Raw genomic sequence first — 27614 nt, forward strand, 5'->3', positions numbered from 1 at the left:
CTTTGAAATCAAATAACCCAGAACACAATTTATTCCAGAAGTAGAAAGTTTTTGCAAATTTCTTTTATTTTCTTTTACATCTTGCAGAATATTGAATATCAAAACAATAAATAAAGGTCAAAAGGTCCCTTTTAAGTTGCATAATATGAAACTAAACAATTTGAAATAAAACAATTTATTTTTTCAACACTTTGTGTGATAAAAATATGTAAGTAGTATGGACATTAAACAATCACAGCTAAATGTAATAAGTTTAAGAAATAGTGCAGTCATGCTGGTTTCACAACTCAGTTCTCTGGAGTGACATTTGACATAGACAGCCTTTTTACTCAGATTTATTAGCTCAATCAGCAATTTTAAGACTGCTGTTTCAGAAGTGAACTGTTTGAGTTAATCTGTGAGTGCAGCAACCACGATGGATCTATGGGAACAGTTGCATGGTTCAGAACTTTGTTTCTGTGCCACTCTTCCAGACAATCTAGTGCCTCTGGAGATGTATTACTCTCAAACTTGTTGGCAAACATGCCTTTTTTCTCAATGATCCATGGAACATCTTCCACCCCAAAGACACAGATGTCCCGTAAATAATGCCCTGGAAAAGAAAAAAATTCAAATGCTCAAATCAAATTTTTAAATAATCTGAACAGCTGCTTATATGCACTGCACATCTTACCAAACATCTCACACTCAGGGATGTGGGTCAGTGCCTAAACCCGTTGTAAACCTGACAGTAAAATACCTTTGCAACCATTGTGTGCCTTTCCTTCTTGGTCCCTCCACTTGATTGCCCGGATGGCTCCTTCCCAACCTCCATCTATGCGACTCCCTGGAGCTTCTTTATGCAGTCGGAAAATAAGAATAGTTAGTATTTACAGTTGTGTTAAAAATAATGGCAGTGTGTTTATAAATGTGAAAAAAGCTTAACATTTCTATAATGGCTTTTATTTTATGCACTTGCAATCGCATTAGAAAAATATATGCTATTCGAAAGAAAACATGAAGCAAAATCTATTAAATTTGTTATCACTCTACAGAAAGTGAGGAGAAAGGAATGTTAGGCTGTTGAAAATAACATTTTAATTTACAAACTCATGTTTACTGTGTACACTGAGGAATGCGTAACAATTTAGCTTTCTTGCATAGAAACCACCGCCGGTCTGTTGTGAAGAGAGAGCTGAGCGGAAAAGCGAAGCTCTCAATTTACCGGTCGGTCTACGTTCCTACCCTCACCTATGGCCATAAATTTCGGGTCATGACCGAAAGAACGAGATCTCGGATACAAGCGGCTGAAATGAGCTTCCTCTGTAGGGTAGCCGAGCACTCCCTTAGAGATAGGGTGAGGACCTCGGCCATCCGGGAGGGGCTCGGAGTAGAGCCGCTGCTCCTCCACATCAAGAGGAGCCAGTTGAGGTGGCTCGGACATCTATACTGGATGCCTCATGGACGCCTCCCTCGGGAGGTGTTCCAGGCACGTCCCACCGGGAGGAGGCCCAGGGGACGGCCTGGGACACACTGGAGGGACTGTGTTCCTCGGCTGGCCTGGGAACACCTTGGGCTCCCGCTGGAGGAGGTGTCTGGGGAGAGGGACGTCTGGGTGTTTCTGCTGAGTCTGAGGCCCCCATGACCCGGTCCCAGATAAAGTGGAAGACTACGAGTACGTGCATAAGAAACGTGTAAATCACTGAACCAATATTTAGATGTATATCCACTTTTTCTGAGAACTGCTTCACATCTGTGTTTCATGTAGTCAGCCAAGTTCTGGCACCTGTCAGCAGGTATCCAGCTGAGGACCATTGGACTGTAATACACAGCTCCGCTGCATTTTTGTTTTTGTTTTAGAAAGTCTTGCATGTTTAATGCGACTTCTCAAGCTTTCTGTCAGATTACGGTCTGGAGACTAGGCTGGCCGTTCTGTAACATTTATACTTTTTCTCTTGAAGCAAAATGATGTTTGCTTATTGGTGTCTTTGGGGTCATTATCTCATTGAAACAAACTTTTCAATGGCATTTCATCTCAGGCAGCATGACCTCTTCAGGTATTTTGTGTATTCAAACTGTTTAATGATTCCTGGTCTGCAACAAAGAGGCCCAACACCATTGTGAGGGAACATACCCACAGCGTACTACTACTTCAGTTTAGTATTTGGGGGTCGTCTGACAGACTGACTTCAGAAAAGAACAATCATGCTTGATGTTGTACCATATCTGTATGGGCCAGGTACTGTGTTAATTGGCAGTTTGTAGCTACTTCAGACCATGTCTTTTTTTTTTTTCAGATTTGCAATTTACAATGACTTCTTGCAAATAGCTTGGCTTCACATGGTTGTACTCCAATTGTCACATCACTCATAGTTAATGGTAGACTTTCACTGATTACCCTGGAGGTAAACAATGCCTGACCTTTTGGCCATTTTGACTATTTGTTGATCCACTGGATTGGTATTTTTCAATTCTCTAAAACGTCTGCCTAGTTTTGGTTTCCATTTTAAAGCGTTGAGATCATTTATGCTGAACAGCCTATCAATTTCTACACTTGGATGTTTTTTATGCTTAAAGGTTTTCCCTCTCCAGTTAACTTGTCATTCAAAGTACGATGTTCTTCAGAACTATGACTGGGATTCTTAGAATTTCACTTCTGTTTTTTTCCCCAGCATGAATGAATAAACTCACTGACGGATTTTCACGCTGCTAATTCTTTAACACAATTTTCAATTAATGATTTAAACACAGAATCATCAACATGTATGGCATTTCTATTGGTTTTCTTTTACTTTACTACACTTATTAGTAAAATAATTGCTGTGTAGAAAAATAACTTAACCATAAACGGTGATTGATGTGGTTAGTGATCCTGGACTGCTATTGCATTGAACACAACTTTAAAACTTTGTGCTTTTTAGAGGCTAGACTGTGTTGCAAGGCCTGAGAAAGTGGCAACAATAAAAATATTGATCTTAGTTTGAGTCGCAGATTAATGATAATAAAAAAATATTTAGTCTTCAGTGTGACAGTGGTTTGAATGACAAAACAGGATGTTTTGTTTTAGCTTTGTCAGCTTTTTTGTTTTTACATTTGACTTGTGCTGCACCTACTTTTTCAGCTTTTTCATCAATATTGCAACACATAGATTTGTTAATGTGCAGCAACAAAGCTAATTTATATTTAGCTGATAGCTCAACTATTACAGAGAATGATTTTAATTTTATGTGCAACATTATACACGTGTAATGCATTTCCAGTTATCCTAGCTAGTAGTGGTGTACATTTTCCAGTTAACTTGGCATTTTGTTTTCTACTTTCAAGACTTCAGACTACTTCAGTTAGAGCCGGTCTGTATTTGTATGTCATATTACTGTTATATTAAAATGTTGACTTTTAAGAGCATTTTTGTAAAACTTCACAGAGTTATAGGCTAAGGTAATTTTAAAATGTGTAATATCGTATTTAATTCCGGTTTTACAAATTAAATCTAACTGAAAAGGAATTGCAGTGGATCCCACTTTATGTACCAAAGCACTGACCATTGATTGACAATGTTTTAAAAAAATTGTTTTGCGGCTCTAGTAGCCGGTTTTTTGTAATTTTTCTTTGAAAGTAGGCAGACAGGAAATAGGGTGAAGAGAGGGGAAGATATGCAGGACAGGTTACAATTGCTGGTACTCGAACCAAGGAACAGCCACATTGAGGGCCGAAGCCTCTTTATACATGGTCCACACACTCTACCACTGCTCCCCTAATTGACAACTTTTAAACATTTCAAAATGCCAAAATTGCATGCGAGTGGAACATATTTTTTGTTAACCTTTACTTTACTGAAAAGTAAAGCACTTTGCAATTTAGAAAACTAAAACATTTTCAACTGTATCTAACAAAAAGATAATTTATAGTGCTTATGTCTGATTAGTAATGGAATAAACTGTTTCCAGTAATCAGTAAAAAGTCAGTTCACCATAATTTCCAGTAAAGCTGATCTTAGAGCCACTCCCTTAAGGCCCTGACCGAGCTACCACACCCTGACTCTCAGTTTCTACCTTTTAGCACATTTAATCTAAATTAGGCAGAGGAGTGATTACAGAGATCAGCGCTGAGGCTCTTGTCTCGTACCGTCGCTGTTTGCAATGGATGTGCACTCCCTCAGTTGACAACATTGTGGTGTCTATCTGATAGTATGTAACAGCAGGTGTCGAACCCTGAATATAAGTTTGGCTGCTGCAATCTAATCGCTCCTATTACATTAATGTACCACAATCAACCCAATGCACCAACTTCATGTCAAACTGTATGTCACTGAGGATTATTATCCTATTCTAAGAAAAGTGAAAACATTAGTATTTATACTTTATCATTCCGGTCTGTGTGTGAAAGCTCATCTATAATTAATAGTAAGCAAGGTTATTCCCAACACCCCTTTTTTCCAAAAAGTATAAAAATTGTGTCAATACCTACTTCTAAACATAAGTATGAGAATGCAAATGCACACACTAGTTTTATCAGTTCTGTTTGTGTATCCCAGCTCTATACGGTGTGTTCTACAGTATATAAGGAAATGTGCTCTTTGAGTAAACTACAGTACCATTCCTTCTTCTTTCACATTTGTGAAAATGTTAATGGGTCACACTCCAGCATTTTTTGGGGCTGTTATAATTCTGTAGTTCAATAACTAAGTAATGTTAGTTTTCCAGTTATGTGCTGTTACATTCTAGCAAAACGGTTGTGTGCAGCATTTCCTTTCAAGGAACTTGTTTTTAACATGGACCCAAGTCATAATCAATATCTGGCTTGCTAGAGTCTATTATATGTCCTTGTGGTCGAACCACACTTGTTTGAACAAATTATTGCTCTGTACTAATAGCCGAACCTCTCATGTATGCTCTCAGTTGTTTATTTTATCTCTGACAAAAGCCTAAAGTTTCCTATATGCATCATTCGTCTTCCTCATCAGTTTTAAACGTTCTAATAATATCAGTTCAGCTGTTTGGATTTGGCCAGTTGAGTTTCATGAGCCTGTTTGCAACAATGAGATTACCTTTTATGTGGTTGAGTGTCACCCAGTAGTGCTCATCCGGACTGAATGTGTCTTTGGACCACTCCAGGAAGTCATTGGCTATTTTGTTCTTCAGAACAAAGTCCACAAAATCCCTTGTGAGAGCATAGTATGCCGTTCCAAAATAAATTTTGAGATTGTAAGGAGGATGACCTTTAAAATGTCTTGGCACCCTTGGGGCAACATGTGACCCCACAATCTCCTGATGCTGAAATTGTGTTCTGTGCTTCATAGTGGCTGGCTGTTTGACCCCAGGTGTCATGTTTTTGTCTCTCCATTCTTTGCTTTGCATGTACTGCACCAGCTCCAGGTTGCTCATGATAGGGAAATCCTGTCCGCACAAATTTATTACTTTCCTCCAGGCTTTCGGAGACGCCATGAGATCCTTCATACAGTTTAAGTCGGCTTGCAAGCGTGAAAATCCAGCATATGTCACTTTTTCACTGCGGCTGGAGAGGAATACGTTATCAAAGCAGCTGACAAGGTTTTGTACGACTTCCTGGTACTCCTTTGAGGCCTTAGCATCCACGTGTATGCAGTAAACATTTTGTGGCATGTAAATAGCTCGAAGCATGCGGACAAAAATCTCTAGCTCTTTGTGAATAGTAACAATGAAAGCCAACGGATAGTTTTCTTCTTCACAGCTTAGAGTTGCGTTGATAAAGTGCAGTTCTGTAATCAAGTTTGAACATTGCAGGCTGCCACTGTGAATGTAACCTTGCACCTGTGGAAAGATAAAATCTTTATTAATGCTGCATCTTCAGGGTGGCGGTATTATCCTTTTAACATTTTTGTCATTTAGAATGTTCGCTCACATCTTTGGGCAATGTCAGCCTGTTGGTCTGTCTGTCGTTCTGTGGATCAAGATTTATTCTTTTACTGGAGTTCATTTTATTAATTTTCCTTTTTTTTTCTAATCATTTATTTCTTTGATTGCATTTGTCAAAACATTTTTCTATATACTGATGCCAAGAATGGACAGTGATTAAGGGAGTACTGCCATAATCTGAATGGTGGTTAAACAAATGACATACCTGACAGTAATGTTCTTCTTTCTCAGTGCCAGACAGGAAAGGTTGACATTCAGTTGGGAAAGGTCCTGAGGTTGTAGGCTTTCCCACAGATTTAGTTCTAGTCAGCCAATAAATTATAGAACACACCACAATCCCCAGGCACAACAGGAAGCTACATTTTCTACCTTCAATCTGGCTCATAATAACCTGTTTCGCTGTTGTTTCAGCACCACCACAGTTTAAGCTCCTGCAAAAGAAACCCAGATTGGTTAGTTTCAGACAGATCTCAAATCCTTGAGGAATATCAAATAAGGTTAAACATGTAGGTTATATCTAATTGATGAAGCCACTTTAAAAGAGTGAAGGGTTCAAAGTCTAGGCTCCTAATTGTCAGCACATGACATGTAACACATTAACTTTTCATTAACCTGTTTCTCTTTCAGAAAGTGATATCCTTGTATCTACAGTACTGTAGAAGTATGCTACATTTTCTTCCCATGATTTAAATGGAACAAATACAGAACTATCACTCAGATACTCCTACGTGTGCTTAAATGTAGATGTACTCTTCTGTCATAAGATGCCGTTTTAGGGCTTCCCACATCCTTTTGTATGTCTCAACGACAGGAACCTCTTCCTGTTAGGCAAGGCTTAGCATTGATTGCTTGAACCCTGAAGAACCTGCATTTTTATGTTAAAAAGAGCTTCTTTCTTAAATAAAAATCTCTAACCAGTTGAAAGGTGCATTTTTAATTGTTACCTAAAATGGTAAAACACATTAATGTTTATTGGTCATATTATTACATCTTAAACCTAGTTTTTTTATTTACTTTTTAAAAATTGATGGTAAATGTGTAGAGGCTATGCTATTGAATTTTGCATGTTAAAATGACAAAACGAAAAATATGAGGAGAACAAGCAGAACTGTCACTGTAAATGACTATCTTTCCATTTTTGTTCCTCTGTCAGGTTGATCTTAATTGTCGTGGAAAAACAACATGAATTTTGACAAAAACTTCACTTCTGTTTAGACGTTAATGTTTGTGCATTGGTTATCTTGCAATCAGTTGAAAGTCATAGAGAAGCTGTGGTCAACTGTTGAGAAATCTCATGGCTTTCTTAAGTTTGGAACTATGCTGGTACAGTAGTGTAATTAATCATTTCAATATCGCAGCACAGATCATTTAGAGAAGAACATGTTTTTTTTCCCACAGCTGTATGACACAACTTTTGTTTATTAAGCTCTTATTGCAAAGGATGACATTTTTGTGAGAAACTAACATTTTTATAAAGTGTTTACATTAATGTTATGTCCAGTCTCTCATGTGAACTATGACTTTTTTACAAGTTTGTCTAAATAAAACTGAGAAAAAAATAGTGATGTCACAAAAATGCACTGCACAAGAGACACAATTCCCCAGGAGGGATGGTGAGGAAATGTGTACATTTACAGTCTTCTGCTGAAATACTTCACTCTTCTGTGAAATCAATAAAAGAAACAGTAGCTACTAATGCAAGAAATGCCTTGCAGCTTTTTCCTTCTTACAGAGAAGGAAAAAATTGTTGCCTCATACAGATTTCTTGTTTCTGCTTTTTTTCACACTTGAGTTTTTCAGATTATAGAACATGTTTTCATATCAGACAAAGATAACCCTAGTAAATACAAAAAGCCGTATTCAAATGATGATTTCATTTATTAAAGAATAAAAGCTATCCAAACCAAGCAAGCCCTGTGTAAAATACACTGCTCAAAAAAATAAAGGGAACACTTAAATAACACAATATAACTCCAAGTAAATCAAACGTCTGTGAAATCAAACTGTCCACTTAGGAAGCAACACTGATTCACAATCAATTTCACATGCTGTTGTGCAAATGGAATAGACAACGGGGAAATCTTTGGCAATTAGCAAGACTTTTGAATGTTGGTGGTGCTTTTACACTCGTGGTAGCATGAGACAGACTCTACAAACCACACAAGTGGCTCAGGTAGTGCAGCTCATCAAGGATGGCACATCAATGCGAGCTGTGGCAAGAGGGTTTGCTGTGTCTGTCAGTGTAGTGTCCAAAGCCTGGAGGCGCTACCAAAAGACAGGCCAGTACACCAGGAGATGTGGAGGAAGCCGTAGGAGGGCAACAACCCAGCAGCAGGACCGCTACCTTCGCCTTTTTGCAAGAAGGAACAGGAGGAGCACTGCCATAGCCCTGCAAAATGACCTCCAGCAGGCCACAAATGTGCATATGTCTACACAAACGGTTAAAAACAGACTCCATGAGGATGGTATGAGGGCCTGACGTCCACAAATGGGGGTTGTGCTCACAGCCCAACATCGTGCAGGCCGCTTGGCATTTGCCAGAGAACACCGGGATTGGCAACTTCGCCACTGGCGCCCTGTGCTCTTCACAGATGAAAGCAGGTTCACACTGAGCACATGTGACAGACGTGACAGAGTCTGGAGACACCGTGGAGAGCGATCTGCTGCCTGCAACATCCTTCAGCATGACCGGTTTGGCAGTGGGTCAGTAATGGTGTGGGGTGGCATTTCTTTGGAGGGCCCCATGGCCCTCCATGTGCTCGCCAGAGGTAGCCTGATTGCCATTAGGTACCGAGATGAGATCCTCAGACCCCTTGTGAGACCGTATGCTGGTGCGGTTGGCCCTGTGTTCCTCCTAATGCAGGACAATGCTAGACTTCATGTGGCTGGAGTGTGTCAGCAGTTCCTGCAAGATGAAGACATTGAAGCTATGGACTGGCCCACCCGTTCCCCAGACCTGAATCCGATTGAGCACCTTTATGACATCATGTCTGGCTCCATCCACCAACGTCACGTTGCAGCACAGACTGTCCAGGAGTTGGCTGATGCTTTAGTCCAGGTCTGGGAGGAGATCCCTCAGGCGATCATCCTCCGTCTCATCAGTAGCATGCCCAGGTGTTGTAGGGAGGTCATACAGGCACGTGGAGGCCACACACAATACTAAGCCTCATTTTGACTTGTTTTAAGGACATTACATCAAAGTTGGATCAGCCTGTAGTGTGTTTTTCCACTTTGATTTTGTGTGTGTAGAATAAAATGCTGCTTTAGAAAAATTCCAATCTGGCATTAGATCCCGGCATAGTACTGAGTCTGCTTTATTAAAAATTTAAAATGACATTGTCATTCTAACTTTTAAAGCGGACCACTCTGTCTTCCTGTCTCGCCTACATGATTATGTTGCTATCCATGGCACAGCTTTGAAGTGGTTCACTTCTTACTAACTGACAGAGCCTTTTCTGTTGTACCCAATTGCTTTTCCTCCTCTATTGCTCTTCTTTTGTGTGGGGTGCCACAAGGTTCCATTTTAGGCCCTCTGCTTTTTTCGTTATATATGTTGCCACTGGGATCAACTATAATCCAGTACAATGTCAAATTCCATTGCTATGCAGATGATTTGCAGATTTATTTACTGTTAAGGCCAGGATGCAGTAATCCACTTCATTCTGTCTTTGACTGCATCTCTGCAATCAAACTGTGGTTAAGCCACAACCTATTGTTTTTAAATGAACAAAAAACAGAATGAATTTTATTTGGCAACATAGCTGCCACTGACTCTGGAGTTCTGACTGTTAAATAAAGCGACTGTGTCAAAATCCTTGGGGTCATATTTGACAATGATTTAAAATTTGACAAATATATCTCTGTTGTTCGACCTGGCTTTTATCATCTACGACTTCATACTAAGCTCAAGCCTTTTTTTAAACTGTTGTCACTTGGAGAAGGCTGTCTATGCTTTTATGAGTTCCAGAATTGACTATTGCAATGCTCAGTCATCCATTAGTTGCCTCCAGCTCATTCAGAACGCAGCAGCTCGCCTTTTAACTCACACTCCCAAACAAGAACATATGACACCTGTTTTATCTTGTTTTGGCCTTCCTGTTCATTTTAGAATTGATTTTAAATTATTGATTCAGTCAGTCAGTAATTTTCTGCCGCTTCTTCCATAGTGGGTCACGGGGGAGCTGGTGCCTATCTCCAGCAGTCTATGGGCGGGAGGCGGGATACACTCTATAAACAGGTCACCAGTCCATTGCAGGTCAACACAAACACACACAGGACAAACAACCATGCACACACTCATTCACACCTTAGGGCAATGTAGAGAGACCAATTAGCCTAACAGTCATGCTTTTGGACTGTGGGAGGAAGCCGGAGTACCCGTAGACAATTTATTCATTTATTCAATAATACATATATCCTTGATTTGTTTTTAAAGCTCTTAACAGCCAAGCCCCTCCTTATTTATCCAAGTTATTGAGCTTTTTATTCGCACCAGGTCCGTGAGTTCAGACGGTCAACATTCACTCACTGTTTCACCCACAAAGTAAATACACTAGGGTGACCAAGCTTTTTCGGTAGCCTCACCTCAAACTACAGGTAGAGCCATTTTCTAAAAATGGAAAAATCATGTAGTGAACCTTTCTAGCAGAGGCCCACCTACCTAATTACTCTAAGAGTACATTGACATCTCACTTATGACAGCAGACATCTTTAAGGGACAGATGCTTTTGAACAGCATAGATATGAATTTTGGCATTTTAAGTCCTCACCTCTAGATTTGTTTTACAATATAATTATCATTCCACATCCTTCACATTTGCATCTTACTCATTTCTATCCTCTGTAGATCAACACTTAAATCTCACGTCTGTGTAAAAACATGCAAAAACAGGATAATTTACCTTCATTCAGGCAATTCAGGCAGTCAACTCTAAGTCAGTAAGAATTGCATACAAGCAAATTTTCAATCCCATTAGGCTCCAATGCTCCCTGGAGATGCCTGACTACAATCCGTACAGAGGTCCTTAAACAGCAGCAGAGAAGTGTACAGTACTTCCGAGCTATATTTGGTTGTAACAGTCGCTTGGTTGCGTTCTGGTTGGGGGGCTGAGTCCTCTGAGCTCCAGTCTCTGTCAGACGTTTGTGTTATTCTCTAGTTGTACTCATTGCTGATTAGATGGCTCCTCCTCATATCCCGGTGAGACAAGGTCCATCCTTGCCTGGTTACCAGCAGTAACATAAAATTACACACGTGACACACAGGAACAGGCTGGCACATGCACTCTCTCTGTGTTTTTTCCTCTCTCCTCCCACATACAGTTTCCTACTCACTTGTGTTTGCTGTCTTTCTCTTTCTCTCATTCTTCTTTCCGGTGTTTTATCTCAAACTGCTTTGTCAAAGGTCCTCTTGTAGGTAATAAATCATCCTCACTGTCCTTTTTTAATAAAATGTTCCTGTTTTCCTTGTTTACAATCATCTCTAACAGGTTCCCACTTGTGCTATTTGTTTATCTGATTAAGTTTTGAGCTCGCCAGCAGTCTGTGCCTTTTGTGGAAATGGCAGCAGGAGAGTTATTGACTTCAGAGCAACACACGCAGAGGTTGTTTGCTGCTTGGTCAGCTTCTGAGATTATCCCTCTTGTGTTGAAAAGAGCACATGGTCAGACTCCACACCCACATTATGAATGCACAATAGATCCCTTGCTGGTTGTTCCCCCTTTTAATGTTTGTGTGGGTGTGACTTCCCTTTTATTATGAGGGGTCGTTTTACTTGTGCTATTCTTGTACAAAGAACGTTTTGTGAATGGAAAAGAATGTAAATGGAAAAGAATGTGAAAAGAAAACAATACTTTTAGGTGCCACATGTTATTGTTAGTCAAATGAAAATGGGAGAAAAATAAATCACAAATGAGCTTAATCACTTGGTTCTAAGAGGTTCTTCTGTCTTTGTTTAAACACAAATAACCTTCACTAGCTGCTGTAATTGCAGCAAAGCTTGGCAACTAAGAAGAGGTTTACTGTTGTTTCAGCACTGTATTATACAGAGGGTATTGTGTTGTCCAGTGTTGTCCATAATGTTTAATTAGATTTTATAGAATGTGTTTACAGCAGTTGCATTTCCCTGCTTTCACTGTAAATGCATCCTTGAAACATGAAAATAGCCTTACATATTTGACTATTTGCCTCTTCTATCTAATCTCTACCGCAGATCTCTCAAATTATATAGAGATTTCCATTAATCAAGCTAAACAAACTTGCTTTGCAAGACAAAGTAGATCTACATCTGCTTGTTGGATGTGCTTCTCAAACTCATTTAAGGCCAGGCAGAGAAATACCTCTCCAACAGTACATGAATCAAATGTGCCTTGTGAACTTTGTCTAAACTATGAAAAATATGAATATATGAAGTCATTTGTAGTCGAATATAGATAGATTAACATATAAACTTACATTCTGGTTTCAGTTTCTGTTAAATTCAACATAATTGCCCTTGGATGAGGTCATGTGTATTGTCAGTCAACCTTCGTCAGATTTAGGTTTAAAGTTCTTTAATTTTACTAACATGTTTTCGGACTGGTTTTGTGGACTCCAAATTTGTGGAAGTAGCTAAAGATTAGGGTGATGGCATGGAGGCCTTCCAATATCAAATACCTCAAAAAGCTTATCACAAAAGATAAATCCTAAAAATATCATAGAAGAAAACTGCAGCAAAATAAGAACAGTGGTATCTCTCTTGAACACGTATTAACAGTTTTATTTTTACTTGCTTTGCATATTGTTTGTTTCCAGAAGGAGGAGATAAGTGTCTAAACCACATCTAAAAAAGGCATTTACTGTGCCTTGCAAAAGTACCCGGCCCCCTTGAACTGGTCAACCTCTTGCCACATTTCAGGCTTCAAACATAAAGATATAAAATTCTAATTTTTTATGAAGAATCAACAACAAGTGGGACACAATCGTGAAGTGGAATGAAATTTATTGGATGTGTCAAACGTTTTTAACAAATAAAAAACTGAAAAGTGGGGGTGCAATATTATTCGGCCCCCTTGCATTAATACTTTGTAGCGCCACCTTTTGCTGCAATTACAGCTGCAATTCGCTTGGGGTATGTCTATCAGTTTTGCACATCGAGAGACTGAAATTCTTGTCCATTCGTCCTTGAAAAGCAGCTCGAGCTCAGTGAGGTTGGATGGAGAGCGTTTGTGAACAGCAGTCTTCAGCTCTTTCCACAGATTCTCAATTGGATTCAGGTCTGGACTTTGACTTGGCCATTCCAACACCTGGATACGTTTATTTGTGAACCATTCTATTGTAGATTTGGCTTTATGTTTTGGATCATTGTCTTGTTGGAAGATAAATCTCCATCCCAGTCTCAGGTCTCTTGCAGACTCCAACAGGTTTTCTTCCAGAATGGTCCTGTATATGGCCCCATTCATCTTCCCATCAATTTTGGCCATCTTCTCTGTCCCTGCTGACAAAAAGCAGGCCCAAACCATGATGCTTCCACCACCATATTTGACAGTAGGGATGGTGTGTTCAGGGTGATGAGCTGTGTTGCTTTTACGCCAAACATATCGTTTTGCATTGTGGCCAAACAGTTCGAGACAGAGCACCTTCTTCCACATGTTTGGTGTGTCTCCCAGGTGGCTTGTGGCAAACTTTAAACGAGACTTTTTATGGATATCTTTGAGAAATGGCTTTCTTCTTGCCACTCTTCCATAAAGGCCAGATTTGTGCAGTGTATTGACTGATTGTTATCCTATGGACACACTCTCCCACCTCAGCTGTAGATCTCTGCAGTTCATCAGGAGTAATCATGGGCCTCTTGGCTGCATCTCTGATCAGTCTTCTCCTTATTCTAGATGAACGTTTAGAGGGATGGCCAGGTCTTGGTAGATTTGCAGTGGTCTGATACACCTTCTATTTCAATATGATTGCTCACCCAGTGCTCCTTGGGATGTTTAAAGCTTGGGAAATCTTTTTGTATCCAAATCCAGCTTTAAACTTCTCCACAACAGTATCTCGGACCTGCCTGCTGTGTTCCGTGGTCTTCATGATGGTAAAATGGTGAATGGACTGAACTTATATAGCGCTTTTCCAGTCATACACACCGCTCAAAGCGCTTTACACTAGAGCCACATTCACCCAACTCACGGACGCTCACACATTCATACACCGATACGCAGATCGGTAGGCAACTTGAGGTTAAGTGCCTTGCCCAGGGGCACATCAACATATGGCAGGAGGAAGCTGGAATCGAACCCACAACCTTCTGATTGCAAGACGACTACTCTTTCTACTGTGCCACAGTCACCTGCATGATGCGCTCTGCGCTTTGAACAGAACCCCAAGACTATCACAGAGCAGGTGCATTTATACGGAGACTTGATTACACACAGGTGGATTCTATTTATCATCATCAGTCATTTGGGACAACATTGGATCATTCAGAGATCCTCACTGAACTTCTGGAGTGAGTTTGCTGCACTGAAAGTAAAGGGGCCGAATAATATTGCACGCCCCACTTTTCAGTTTTTTATTTGTTAAAAACGTTTGACACATCCAATAAATTTAATTCCACTTCATGATTGTGTCCCACTTGTTGATTCTTCACAAAATATTTTAATTTTATATCTTTATGTTTGAAGCCTGAAATGTGGCAAGAGGTTGACCAGTTCAAGGGGGCCGAGTACTTTCGCAAGGCCGTTCCCAGACCAGCCGAGAGACATAGTCCCTCCAGCGTGTCCTGGGCCGTCCTTCCGGTGGGACGTCCCTGGAACACCTCCCGAGGAAGGCGTCCAGGAGGCATCCGGTATAGATGCCCCCTTTACTGCGGCAGCCGCACCGATCCGTCTGTCGATCTCCCGCTCCATTCTTCCCTCACTCGTGAACAAGACCCCGAGATACTTAAACTCCTCCACTTGAGGCATGAACTCCCCTCCAACCTGAAGAGGACAAGCCACCCTTTTCTGGTCGAGAACCATGACCTCGGACTTGGAGGAGCTGATCCTCATCCCAGCCGCTTCACACTCGGCTGCGAACAGCCCCATTGCATGCTGTAGGTCTTGGCTAGAAGGGGCCAGCAGGACCACGTTATCTGCAAAAGAAGAGAAGAAATGATCTGGTCCCCAAACCAGACCCCCTCCGACCCTTGGCTGCGCCTAGAAATCGTGTCCATAAAAGTTCTGAACAGGACCGATGACAAAGGGCAGCCCTGCCGGAGTCCAACATGCACCGGCAACAGGTCCAACTTAGTGCCGGCAATGCAAACCAAACTCCTGCTGCGCTTGGACTCCATACTCCTGGAGCACCCCCCACAGGGCATCACAGGGGACACAGTCGAATGCTTTCTCCAGGTCCACAAAACACATGTGGACCGGTTGGGCAAACTCTCATGAACCCTCGAGTACCCTGTAGAGGGTATAGAGCTGGTCCAGTGTTCCACGGCCTAGACAAAAACCACACCTCTCCTGAAGCCGAGGTTCGACTATCGGCCGGACTCTCCTCTCCAATACCCTGGCGTAGGCCTTACCAGGGAGGCTGAGGAGTGTGATTCCCCTTGTAGTTGGAACACATCCTCCGGTCACCCTTCTTATGAAGGGGGGGGACCACCACCCCAGTCTGCCAGTCCAGAGGCACTGTCCCCGACCGCCACGCAATGTTGAAGAGGCGTGTCAACCATGACAGCCCCACAACATCTAGAGACTTGAGGTACTCAGGGCGGATCTCATCCAACCCCGAAGCCCTGCCATTGCGGAGCTTTTCAACCACCTCGGTGACTTCAGCCTGGGTGATGAAAGAGTCCAAGTCCCCACCTTCTGTTTCCACCAGGAAATGCGTGATGGCAGGATTAAGGAGGTCCTCGAAGTACTCCTTCCACCGCCCGATAATGTCCCCAGTTGAGGTCAGCAGCCTCCCACCCCCACTGTAAACAGTGTTGGCGAAGCACTGCTTCCCCCTCCTGAGGCGGCCAACGGTTTGCCAGAATCGTTTTGAGGCCAACCGGTAGTCCTTCTCCATGGCCTCACCGAACTCCTCCCAAGCCCTAGTTTTTGCCTCTTCCACCGCCCAGGCCGCAGCACGCTTGGCCTCACGGTACCCGTCAGCCGCCTCAGGAGTCCCACAAGCCAACCACCGCCGATAGGACTCCTTCTTCAGCTTGTCAGCGTCCCTTACTGCCGGTGTCCACCACCGGGTTCTGGGATTGCCGCCACGACAGGCACCGCAGACCTTACGGCCGCAGCTACGGTCAGCAGCATCGACAATAGATATGGAGAGCATGGTCCACTCGGACTCTATGTCTCCAACATCCCCCCGGAATCTGGTCAAAGCTCTCCCGGGGGTGGGAATTGAATACATCCCTGGCCAAGGGCTCCGTCAGACGTTCCCAGCAGACCCTCATTATGCGCTTGGGCCTGCCAAGTCTGTCCGGCTTTCTCCTCCTCCTCCGGCGACCCTCTCTTCACCAGAGTGTCCAAAACATGCGGCCAAAGGTCTGATGATACGACAACAAAGTCGATCATTGACCTGCCTAGGGTGTCCTGGTGCCAAGTGCACTGATGGACACCCTTATGTTTGAACATGGTGTTCATTATGGAAAATCCGTGACTAGCACAGACGTCTAGTAACAAAACACCACTCGGATTCAGATTGGGGTGGCCATTCCTCCCGATAACGCCTCTCCTGGTGTCACTGTCGTTTCCCACGTGGCCGTTGAAGTCTCCCAGGAAGGGCACTATCAAGCACCCCTGACAGGGACGCCAAAAGGGCCGGGTACTAAGCAACAATCGCTCGGCCCGTAGGCCAAAACGACAGTCAGAGACCTGTCCACAACTCGAAGGCGCAGGGATGCGACCCTTTCATCAACCGGGCTAAACCCCAACACGAGACGGCTGAGCTGGGGGGCAACAAGCAAACCCACCCCAGCCCGACACCTCTCCCCGTGGGCCACTCCAGAGTAGAAGGGAGTCCAGCCCCTCTTGAGGAGATGGGTTCCAGAGCCCACGCTGTGGGTGGAGGCGAGCCCGACTATTTCTAGGCGATATCTCTCGACCTCGCGCACAGGCTCCTTCCCCCCTAGCGAGGTGACATTCCATGTCCCTAAAGCCAGCTGAAGCATCCGGGGATCGGGCCGCCGAGGTCTCCACCTTCGTCCGCTGCCCAATCTTCTTTGCACCGGTCCCTCACGGTTCCCCCTGCAGGTAGTGGGCCCACTGGGGGATGGCCTTGCGTTTCTCCTTCCGGCTTGGCTCGGCCGGGTCCCGCGAAGAGCAACCCAGCCACCAGGCGCTCTCCAATGAGTCCCGACTCCAGGCCTGGCTCCAGGGTGGGACCCCGGCTCCGCCGTACCGGGCAATGTCACATGCCTCGATTTAATAGTCGTCATGAGGGGTTCATGAGGGTTTTTCGTTGTGTGTTTATTGTTTTCCTTTAAATTCTTTCTTTTTCCTTTCAGTGTGGGGATCCTTTTAAAGATGAAGACATAGTTGTGCTTAATGGCACAAAGGAGGAGGTTCAGAAGCTGAAGGAGAAGATGGATGAGAGTCGAGCAAAGACAAAAACCAAGGTGAATTCCATTTTAAAAATTTATGAAGCTACAATGACCTTTGATGATCGTCTAGGGCCAGTTAATAAAACCAAAGGCTTTTGATTATGTCAACCATGAAAAGTTATTTTATAGCATGTACAAAAAAGGGGGTTCCCAAGTGCGTGGTGAGGATTCTTGTTTTTTGGTATGCTAATCAGTCAATGTATGTAAAATGGGAAAACTCTGTATCAGTTCTATTTAGTGTTTCAAATAGTGTAAAACAGGGTAGTATTTTGTCTCTCTTTTTATTCAATGCATACATAGACGATTTGTCAATGCTTTTAAATGACTGTGGAACGGGCTGTAGGGTTGTTAACAGGATCATCAACCATTTAATGTATGCTGATGATTTAGTCATTTTCTGTCCTTATAGTGCTGGCCTACAAGAGCTGCTGCAGCTGTGCTCTAGTTATGGAAGGGACGTTGATATAAAATATACTTCCAACAAACCATCATGATTGTGCGAAATAGAGAGGACTCCAAGTTGATGCTTCCAGATTTCTTTCTGTCAGGCAACAGGCTGAATGTCAGTGATCTATGTAAATATTTGGGGCACTATGTGACTGCTGACCTATCAGATGATAGCGACATTGACAGACAATGTCGTATGCTCAATGGTCAAGCTATATGCAGATCTGCAGGTTTCTGTTAAGTCTGAACTCTCTAAAGCCTACTGTAATGTATATGGCTCACCTGTGGAGGTGCTATAAAAGCAGCAGTATGCAAAGACTAAAAGTGGCATATAATGATGGTATACGGATGCTGCTGAGGGTCCTGCAAGTAGAGTATAGAGTAGTGCGAGCAAAACGTTTGTAGATGTGGTACTGCATAGTGTCATGTACAGGTGCATGTGTAGGCTGTCTGAACCTGTAAACTGCATCATCACCACGCTGACCAACCCTGGACTTAGATCAGTGCGATAATTTTCTAGTTTATGGACTCATTGGCATTTGAGTCTTATTTTTTGTTTTTTGTATGGGTCGTATATTGTGTCCAAAAAAAAAAAAGAGTTTATTTCCTAATCAGAATCTTTCCTTTTTCCTTTTCAGAAATCAAAGAAGAGCAAGGCAGTTGAAACTGTGTCTACACTCGCTGAATCCCAAGGTTTGTCAAAAGCCCAAATGAGGCATTATATTGTTGACTAAAAGATTTGTATAAACAAAGCTATGCAGCTGACAAAATGACATAAAATACTTTTCCTGATTTGGATAATACTTTGAAGGATGTGTGCTGCCTACCAGCAAACCACAGAGTTATCATCCTAGCCTGAGGATTTTTATAGCTTATTGCAACCTCCCAACTTGACTGAATATAATCGTTTACTGTTTAATCTAGCTTTTCCCAACCCTGGTCCTCAAAGCTCCTGGTTCTAAGGAATTAGGTGCCCTAAAGGTTCACCATTAGGTCTACAAAAATGTGTTCATTACTTGTTTATTTAAATCTGGTGTGTTGGAGCAGGTGAACATGTAAAACTCTCAGGTGGTATGTCCTAGTTGCCAGGATTAGGAAATACTGGTTTAGGCCATGCAGTAGATTCATTACTGATGAGTAGACCCTAGTATTGCCAAAAATGTTTTGTAAATATATCAAGTAAGATTACTGTGAATAAATGAAAAAAAAAAGAAAGCTGTTTATACTTTTAAACAGATCACCAGTACCCCAGTGACCCATCTGAGTGGTCAGTGGCTTTCTATGTTTACAAAACACTTATAATAGTTACTCAGTAAGCATGCTTGTGTAACAGGGTATACTCAAGAGGATAGCCAACTATTTTTCCATCATTATAGAGCAGTGAGCTGTCTAACTCCACTTTGTGATGTCATATTTTTAAGTTAAACGCTAATTAAAACAGGTTGTTACTTTCTGATTTTAAACATCAAAAGATATATTACATTAAACTAGAATATATTTTTGTGAATATAGATGAAAGAGAACTCATGTGTCAGTTGCAACATAAAAAAGTAAATTTTTGGACAAAAGAATAAAACCAAAAAAGACAGTTTAGTCAGCCCCTAAACCTGGCACTGTTTTATTGATTCTCTTGTCCTTCAGTTGGGGTTCAATGCTAATTTTTGTCTCAATAGTCAGACCAATGTTGTCCCATGAATTTTCTGATTGTATGCTGGATTGAAAAACCATTAAGGTGGACCAGATTTTTAGAAACAGTTTTATTTGATTTGGTTTATACTTGCCAAGCGAGTCCACATGTGGCAGCTTTCAAAACATGTGGTTTATTTTAATTTAATTAGTTTACTTCCACCCTTCCCTCTAAAAAGTGATGTTAATCTCAAGAGACTTCTTGGTTAAACCTTTAGCCGTGGTTAAATAATAAAATAAAAAAGTCCTGCAGAATATTTTACTTGATATTGTTGGCATAGTATGGAAGCCATGTGATGCAATTAGTTGTACTGTGGTGTTATCTTAAGAATCTGTTAAACTTTTATCGCAGCCCAATAAATAGTTACGCTCCTTAATAACATCAATGCAGAATTCTTATTGTCCGCATCAAGATGCATTTAAGAATAAAAAAAATCCATAGATTTGCACACTATTTCAGTATGGCTTTCAAAATGAAAGTTTTTTTCTTTTTGAAAATCAGTTTTTCCCTCACTCTTTAATGAAAAATCTAATGTTAAATCACTATTATCCAACAGACAGATAACCTCCCGTCTTTCTTTGACTGATTTGCATTATTTTACATTTAAAATATGTGTTCAGCTTATTGTGACGATTATATCGATAGTGATTTTCTGTGATTTGACTCTTTGCAGTTTCACTTCCTGCTACTGACTGTCACATTTATAATGTTGCGGACTTCAGACTAGCAGAGCATGTTTAACCACTTTTAACAACATTACATGGGAAGATAAGTGGTTCATCCTAGTTTCTGAATCCTTATATCTTAAATATTTTTTTCAAACATCGGCATTATATTGCAGACTGGCTCTGACATGTTGCCTATCTATTTCTCCTGCATTATGTGACCCTGTGTCTACTTTGCGTACTGCTCGAGGCACAACCCCGTAAGATTTAATTGAATCAAAAGTCATTTTGGTGCGCAGTGAAGCTAAGAAATTAGATTGGGTGAACATTAGAAGTCCACGTCCATGATAAAGCTGATAGCAGTGACATCTGATAAAATATGTTTTATAAATAGCTGGCGAAATAAGTATTGAACTTGTCAACATTTTTTACACGAATATATTTATGTTTATATTGATTTATATTGACAATTAACACCTGATGTTGGCAACAAGTCCAGTAATCCACACACATAAAGAAATTCAAATAATTGCCAAGGAACACTCACAGTGAGCCTCAGTAAGACCTTGCAATAGCAGGTACGTTTTTTTTCATTCAAGCAGTAAGTAATGCACTCAACCACAGTGGCCTTTAGGCACACACATTGTGCTAGACTCCACTGCTGACGAAAAGCCAGTGAAATACTGGGAGAATATATTGTGGTCAGAGGAGGCCAACGCTGAACTCTTTGTATGTCACTGCACACACCATGTTTGAAGGGAGAATGTGGAAAAGGTTTTGAGAGAAACATGCCAGGACTTTCTGGATAAGAATCTAAAGATAAAATGTGTGGATTTCCACACTTCAACAATAGTCTTTAACACACAGCCAAGGAAGCTTTTACTTGGTTTCCGATAAAGAAAGTAAAACTACTAAAAAAGCCAGTCAATCACCTGACTTCTATCCAACTGAAAACTAATGGGGAAAACCTTCAAGATGTGAAGACAGATCTGAAGACCAATCACAGCTCAGGTGTGATTGGTCAAAATCACACCTGGGCAATGCAAGTTTCTCCATACAGTAGGCTTCTTGGAGTTTTCATTACCAAAAGTGGGTTTTCCAGAAAGTATTTAATCAATTTATTTGTGTGCCTTAACGGGGCTAAGTTACCTACGACCAATAATTCAGTCACTCTTCTATTAAAAAAGTTCCTTTGAGCTGTTTTTGGGTTTCTATTTTGTGATTCTTATCCAGGTTAACTAAAATATACATTTGTCTGTACAATGATCCTCGACGTGCAATTTGAGTGGAACATCTCTGCTTACATTTTATAAGTTGCAAACATGCTGTGTGTATGTTTTATGTAAACTCTGTCAATGTGTATATATTTCCAGTATATGTATTGAACTAAACACTTTATCTTTTCTTTAAATACAATATTCTTAAGAGTATGAGGTAATAAAAATTAAATAAACTCGTGTTTGGGATAAAGCCAAGGGCTTTTTCTTACCAATGGGTTGTTTAAGCTAACTCGCTGCTTTATTGGGTACACTTGCTACTTGGACCCCCTTTGTCTTCGGAACCGCCCTAATTTCTTTTGTGACATTGATTCAACAAGGTGTCTGAAACGTTACTCATTGATTTTCTGGAGATCACTCAGTTGCTCCAGATTTTTTCCTTAATACTTATCTCCCATTCCATTATATCCCAATGGTGCTCTATTAGATTGTTTACTGGTGAATGTGGAAGGCATTGGAGCATAGGGAGGTCATTGTCATGTTCAGGACATCATTGAGATTTTTTGTGCTTTGTGACCTAGTGCATTATCCCACTGGGAGTAGCCATCAGGAGATGCAGCAACAGTACTCAGGTAGGCTGTGACATTGAAACAATGCTTGAATGGTACTAAAGGGCCCAAACTATGTGGAGAAAATATCCCCCACACCACAACCAGCACTAACTGTTACTTTACCAAACTTTTGATTATTAAACCAAATTCTGATCCTAGAATCACTGCTGCAGTTGAAATTAAGACGCATCGGACCAGACATTGTTTCAGATCTGTCAATCGTCTAACTTTGGTTAACGTGCGTGAATTAAATACTCCATTTCCTGGCCTTCTGCTGCTGTGGCTTATCTGCTTCGAGATTTGATGTGTTGTGCTTTTAGAGATTGTATTCTGCGTACCTTGGTTGTTATAAGTGGTTAGAGCTACTGTTGCCTTTTTATCATTTTGAACCAGTTTGGTATTCTTCTCTGACATCAACAAGGCCTTTCTCATTTTGACCATTACCAAATAATGGATATTTTCTTTTTTCTGACCATACCTTCTAGACCTGTGAGATGGTTGTGTGTCTGAAAATTCCAACAGATTAGCAGTTTTTGAAATATTTGGACCAGCCCATTTGGCGTCATTTAATTCGCCCTTTTTCCCCATTCTGATGCTCAGAAACTGAAAGTTTTATCCACATCTAGCTGTCAAAAATGTATTGAGCTTCTGCCATATGATTGGCTCATTTTCTGTTTGTGTAAACGCACATTTGAGGTACCCAATAAAGTATTCGAGGAGTGTATCTATACATTTGGCTTATATTTTCATTTAGCAAAATGTGAATCGTACACTTGCTATAAAGTAAAGGCTTCTCACAGTTATGTATTTGGAATAAAGTCAGCGTAATTTCTGTGCAACTTATTTACATCCTAAATGGTTTTGACTGTAATTTTGCTGACTATGAGCAAAGAAATGTAAAACGGCCAAACTGAAGCAGGGACTTCAGATCACACGCTACATTCTGCAAGATTCTTGGTGGGGTTTCCTATTTACCTCTTATCTGACAAGAAAACAAGTAGCTTAGCTGCAAGACAAAATTTGCTTTGACTCAAAACTTTCCAACAACATAAAAATCTCATGTTTTTTTCTCTCTTATTGTGTGAATGTTTTTTCTCGTTACAGTAGAATAGTTTCAGTTTTATTGTTTGTTTTACATTTTTATAGATCAAATTGCAACTCTTTTGTTTTTGTTTGGTTTAGCTTATTTCACTAACATTTTTACCAGAGGGTTTCTACCATCCTCCTCTTATCTCGACCCCCATCTCCCTTTAAAACATGTGTTTATGAGCAGTTGTCTCTTCCAGCTAAGAGACAGAAGGCAACAGTGCTTGTATCCTATTGGTCACAATGTGTTTCTCTGTCTTAATTCTTATTTCTCCCACCCACAGAAGATGCCCAGCCTCCACCAGTGGTGGTATCTGGGGGGAAACCACAACAAAATGGAGATGAAAGCAGCCAATCAGGTGGATGAACACATTTATCTCAGGGACATCCAGATAGAGAGCATATGTTTAGACTGCAGGTTATCTTGCTGACTGACAGCTGTTTAAAATGTATAAGTAGTTCTGTCTGCTCATGCTTCCTCAGATGTGTATCCAGTTGTCTTTCCGTGATGATTTCTTAAGAGATAGGTCTAAAACCGACATTTTTTATGAGCTCATATTTTTGCTATCTTTTTACAACTGTGTCTCTCTTTTGTTTGCTCTCCCTCACCCTGCTGCTGTGTCTCTACCACCCAGCTGTGGCTGGACCTTCCGGTGCCTCCAGCTCATCTAAAGGCTCTAAATCCTCCACGGCTCCAGCCACCAAGAGGTCCTTTCAAGACATGAAGGAAAAGTCTGAGGTTTTCAAATCCCTCTTCACCACACACAGCTCTGCTAAGCGTTCCAAAGACCAGACATCCAACTGGGTCACTCACACACCTTATCACTTTTAGCAGCTTTTGCTAAGTGCAGAATATGGGGAGGGGGATTTGTTGTTTGTTTTGGAATCCATTAAATATGAATCTCATTCGGTAAACACAACACACGCATCACTCAGCCTACCTTTTAATAAAGTCACCAGGGTGTCAACTCATTCCCAGTTTGCTTGTTCAGTTCCCAGTAGCTCCTTGTTTACATGCTGCCAACATTTTGTAAACCCCTCCCCAAACATCTCAGACTTTGTTTTGTAACTATATGTCTAATGCAATCCTCTCATGTATTTCTCCACACCTCTGTATCAGGTGGCAGGTAACTTGAGAATTGCTGGCTTGTCTAAGTCATCCCCTTTGGGTGTGTGTTGTTCTATTGTCCTCTAATATCCAAAACGCAGCTCCTTCAATTAATGTCTATATGAATAAAGCTTTTAAAATTCTGATAAAAAATATTGATGCTAACTGGAAAATAGCCAGTAGTATGCCTTTGAAACGTAGCTTGTTCTGGTTTATACCTTTCTGCAGTAACTGATTTTATTTAAACACATTAGATTAAGATTTTCTTCTTCTTAAAATAATATAACATTGTCCCTGTTTCTGTAGAATGTTTTTTTTTTTTTTTTGCTTTTAAATTTTTTTTTATTTCCTTTAATTTCTTTCTCTAGTTCATTACAAAGAAGGTTGAGAACATTAGGGTGCTTCAAAGTTTTCAACGCATATTAAAGAATCTCATGTGTGTAAATAAACATAAGTCCTCCCAACACAAACTGAAAGCTGTAATGTGAGACGTGATGATGGGAAATTTATTTAAGTCCTGGTTTTTAGTTTCAAGCATCAGAGGGGTTAGTAATTTGTTTCTTCTTCAAACAATGGTCTTCTCTTTGTCTATTTATTTTTCTGTGCCTTTGTAGATGAACTTTGATGTGAAAAGTAAAAGTCTGTTACAAATTTAGCACTCTTCTCCAGGCAATCTTTTTTTTAATCCAATTAAATATACTTTGATTTTCATTTTTGCAAATTATCTCTTTATTGCATGTAGGAAACAGATGTCACAATAAGTTTTTATTTAATCAGATTCATTTTTTTCCTGTAATGATTTCCTCACGCTCTCTACTCTGTACTGTGCATACTGGGAAGTAAAATGCTTAACAAGTTGTGTTTATTGCTTGTCTTTTTTTGTAGAAATAAGGCTGTTTGCACCAGGTTTTGAAGCAAACCAACACAAAATCCTGGTTTTGCACTTCAAGGACAAATTAACTCCAGAAAAACTAGATAAAGCTGCTTTTAAATGACTTGCAGATGATTATATTCTGGGTTTTTGTTCTATTAATACATATTTTATTTAAACACTTAAAAGTAAGATGTTTTTAATATGATAGATTTTACAAAGTCATAACAGATACATTGTCTTCTGTTTTTTGCCAAATTATGTCTTAAATGTACTTAAATTAAATATTTATGAAAAATCTAGGGAAGTTCTGCAAGGCAAGGTTCCATCTGCTTTACCTGAAAGCAGTCAACTTGTAACAGGTAATTTAAGCCACAAAACTTTACAGTTTTTTGCAAATATTTACGCATTTTGAACTTGATACTTGCAACACGCTTCAAAAAAGCTAGGACAGAGACAACACAAGAATGGGAAAGTTGAGGAAAGCTAAAAAAAAATATTGTGGAATATTACACAGTTTAAGAGCAACATTTTTCAACGTACAATTGCAAAGAATTGAGGGATTTCATCATCTACAGTCCATAATATTATCAAAAGATGCAGAATATCTGGAAAAATGTCTGCATGTAAAGCAACGAGGCCGAAAAGCAACTGTTCATGACCTTTGATCGGCCTTGAGGCGCTGCATCATTCTATAACAGATATTACCGCGTGGGTTCAGGAACGCTTCAGAAAACCGTTGTCAGTTTACGGTTTGCCGCTAATCTACAAGTGCAAGTTACAACTCTACCATACTAAGCCAAAGCCATATATTGACAACACCTAGAAATGGTGTTGAAAACATGTGGCACATTGTGAAATACGACAACAGACTGTTGAGGAACTAAGGTTGTACATCAAGCAAGAATGGTAAACAATTCCACCTACAAAGCTTCAACCATTAGTGTCCTCCCAAATGCTTACTGAGTGTAGTAAAAAGGATAGTAAAAAAGAATTGTGATGTAGCACAGTGGTAAACATTCCCCTGTCCCAGTTTTTTTGGAACGTGTTGCAAGCATCAAATCAAAAAGGAGTGAATATTTGCAAAAAACAAAGTATATCAGTTTGAACATTAAATATCTTATCCTTATAGTGTATTCAGCTGCATATAAGTTGAACAGGATTCTAAGATATTCTAAGGATGTAAGCTCAGTTAGAAAGAATCTTAAAACACATGGTGGGAGGCAAGTGCAGGCAACCTTTTACTGTCTTTTCTGCTCAGTTATATTCGACCAGGAAAGTTTGGGCGTTTCATAAAACTTAGAGATAAGAGAAGAACAGCGAAAAGAAAAGCAGTTCCCTTCAGTGGAACCAAAATGAAATTCCTTGTTTGTGTGCACAAACTGATTCTAATTCAGTTCTCTTGAGACTATAAATGACTCCCAGAAAGAGGCAGCAGAAAACATAACAGCATTAAGCACACAGTGCAACATGCTGTAACATGCACAACTATGCAACCAGGTTGCATCTTTTTTATACCTCTCCTACAACCACCCCATATGAATGTATCTATGGATATTTAAAATTCTGTGGATATTTGATTTTCAAAAAATGCCAATATATATATATATATATATATACACACACATTAACTCTAACCCTATGTGTGTGTTTCTTTAAATATGTATTGAAGGAATGTCTTGAATGGGATTGCTAGCTTGTTTCACATGATTTATGCAGACATGGAAATCTAAATCAATTCCAGCAATATATTTTACTTTAGAGTACATAAACCTTTAAAGAAAACTGTTACAACCTATAAACAGCTGGACTTCTCCCAAACATTTTTGTACTTAGAGGAAAATCTGCGTTACTACCCTCTCCACCCAGATCTGTTCCCAAAAGAAAGCCTAATTTAAGCCCCCATATTTGGATATTATGAATACATCACATAAACGTGGTACTATACAACCGTTTAATTTTTAATACAGGCCTTTTATTTGGGAACAGTTGCATCTGTATTTTGTCCAATGACTAATCCTTCTAATAGTTCAAGATTACCGTTTATTAATTTTTTAAGTAGCCTGGAAGTCAACAGTAACATAGCATTTGCTATATATGGAAATAGACTAATATAGTTATTGCTTATATTAAATGACTTTTAAGTATGAAATTCCATATTAAAGCACATAGAGACAGACCGCTAAAATGAAAGTAAAACCAGTGACAGCACGTCCCTACAATTTCTCTTTTTTGCGATTACTTTGCAACACCTTTAGCGAAAAAACTGTTTATGATATGTAAAAAAAGGGCTGTAACTTACATTAGAACTTTCAGCTTTCACCGATCGACAGGAGCCATGGCAACTTACTTCCTCTAATGTCAAGACAAGGCTGAATTGTGTGACCCACTTTAACATAAATTATATTCCTAGAATTTCATCCGTCGTAACATTTGAATATGTTTACCAATGATTACACGTAAAACATAACACGTGAATTATTAATCGCCTACATGTG

General features: G+C 40.3%; 2 protein-coding genes across 6 annotated transcripts in view; one reads left to right on the plus strand and one right to left on the minus strand.

The window, feature by feature from the left end:
• The window catches only part of rtf2 (replication termination factor 2), a 36395-nt gene extending 11293 nt beyond the window's left edge, over window positions 1–25102 (plus strand). The window contains exons 6-10 of one of the 2 annotated variants that reach the window (XM_047346816.1): window positions 17329–17439; window positions 18510–18564; window positions 22022–22072; window positions 23422–23496; window positions 23773–25102. In XM_047346816.1, coding sequence (XP_047202772.1) covers window positions 17329–17439; window positions 18510–18564; window positions 22022–22072; window positions 23422–23496; window positions 23773–23969 — 489 coding nt within the window. In that variant the 3' untranslated portion in view covers window positions 23970–25102. The remainder of the gene's footprint in view (window positions 1–17328; window positions 17440–18509; window positions 18565–22021; window positions 22073–23421; window positions 23497–23772) is intronic. The other variant, XM_047346817.1, reaches the window with a different exon arrangement.
• Window positions 48–27614, minus strand: gcnt7 (glucosaminyl (N-acetyl) transferase family member 7). 4 transcript variants are annotated; one of them, XM_047346815.1, is made up of 7 exons: window positions 11205–11504; window positions 10775–11092; window positions 6079–6304; window positions 5860–5898; window positions 5027–5768; window positions 740–835; window positions 48–592 (listed from the first exon to the last, which is right to left on the minus strand). In XM_047346815.1, the coding sequence occupies exons 3-7, from the start codon at window positions 6256–6258 to the stop codon at window positions 357–359; spliced, it is 1293 nt and encodes a 430-aa protein (XP_047202771.1). In that variant the 5' UTR covers window positions 6259–6304; window positions 10775–11092; window positions 11205–11504; the 3' UTR covers window positions 48–356. The 4 variants fall into 4 exon arrangements, with proteins under 4 accessions (XP_047202771.1, XP_047202769.1, XP_047202768.1 ...); XM_047346813.1 differs by lacking the exons at window positions 10775–11092; window positions 11205–11504 and adding an exon at window positions 27419–27614; XM_047346812.1 differs by lacking the exons at window positions 10775–11092; window positions 11205–11504 and adding an exon at window positions 23747–23851.

The sequence above is a fragment of the Girardinichthys multiradiatus genome, chromosome 20 (assembly GCF_021462225.1).
Source record: "Girardinichthys multiradiatus isolate DD_20200921_A chromosome 20, DD_fGirMul_XY1, whole genome shotgun sequence".
Taxonomy (NCBI): domain Eukaryota; kingdom Metazoa; phylum Chordata; class Actinopteri; order Cyprinodontiformes; family Goodeidae; genus Girardinichthys; species Girardinichthys multiradiatus.

What these genes read in the sequence shown, in the direction of transcription:
- gcnt7 (XM_047346812.1), bottom strand. Translation starts at nt 23,805, where the DNA reads ATGAGCTGGAGGCACCGGAAGGTCCAGCCACAGCTGGGTGGTAGAGAC. An exon ending in GACACTCAACCACATAAAAG is followed by an intron (nt 836 to 5,026) that starts GTAATCTCATTG and finishes GACTGCATAAAG; the next exon opens with AAGCTCCAGGGAGTCGCATA. An exon ending in GGCACACAATGGTTGCAAAG is followed by an intron (nt 593 to 739) that starts GTATTTTACTGT and finishes TTTCTTTTCCAG; the next exon opens with GGCATTATTTACGGGACATC.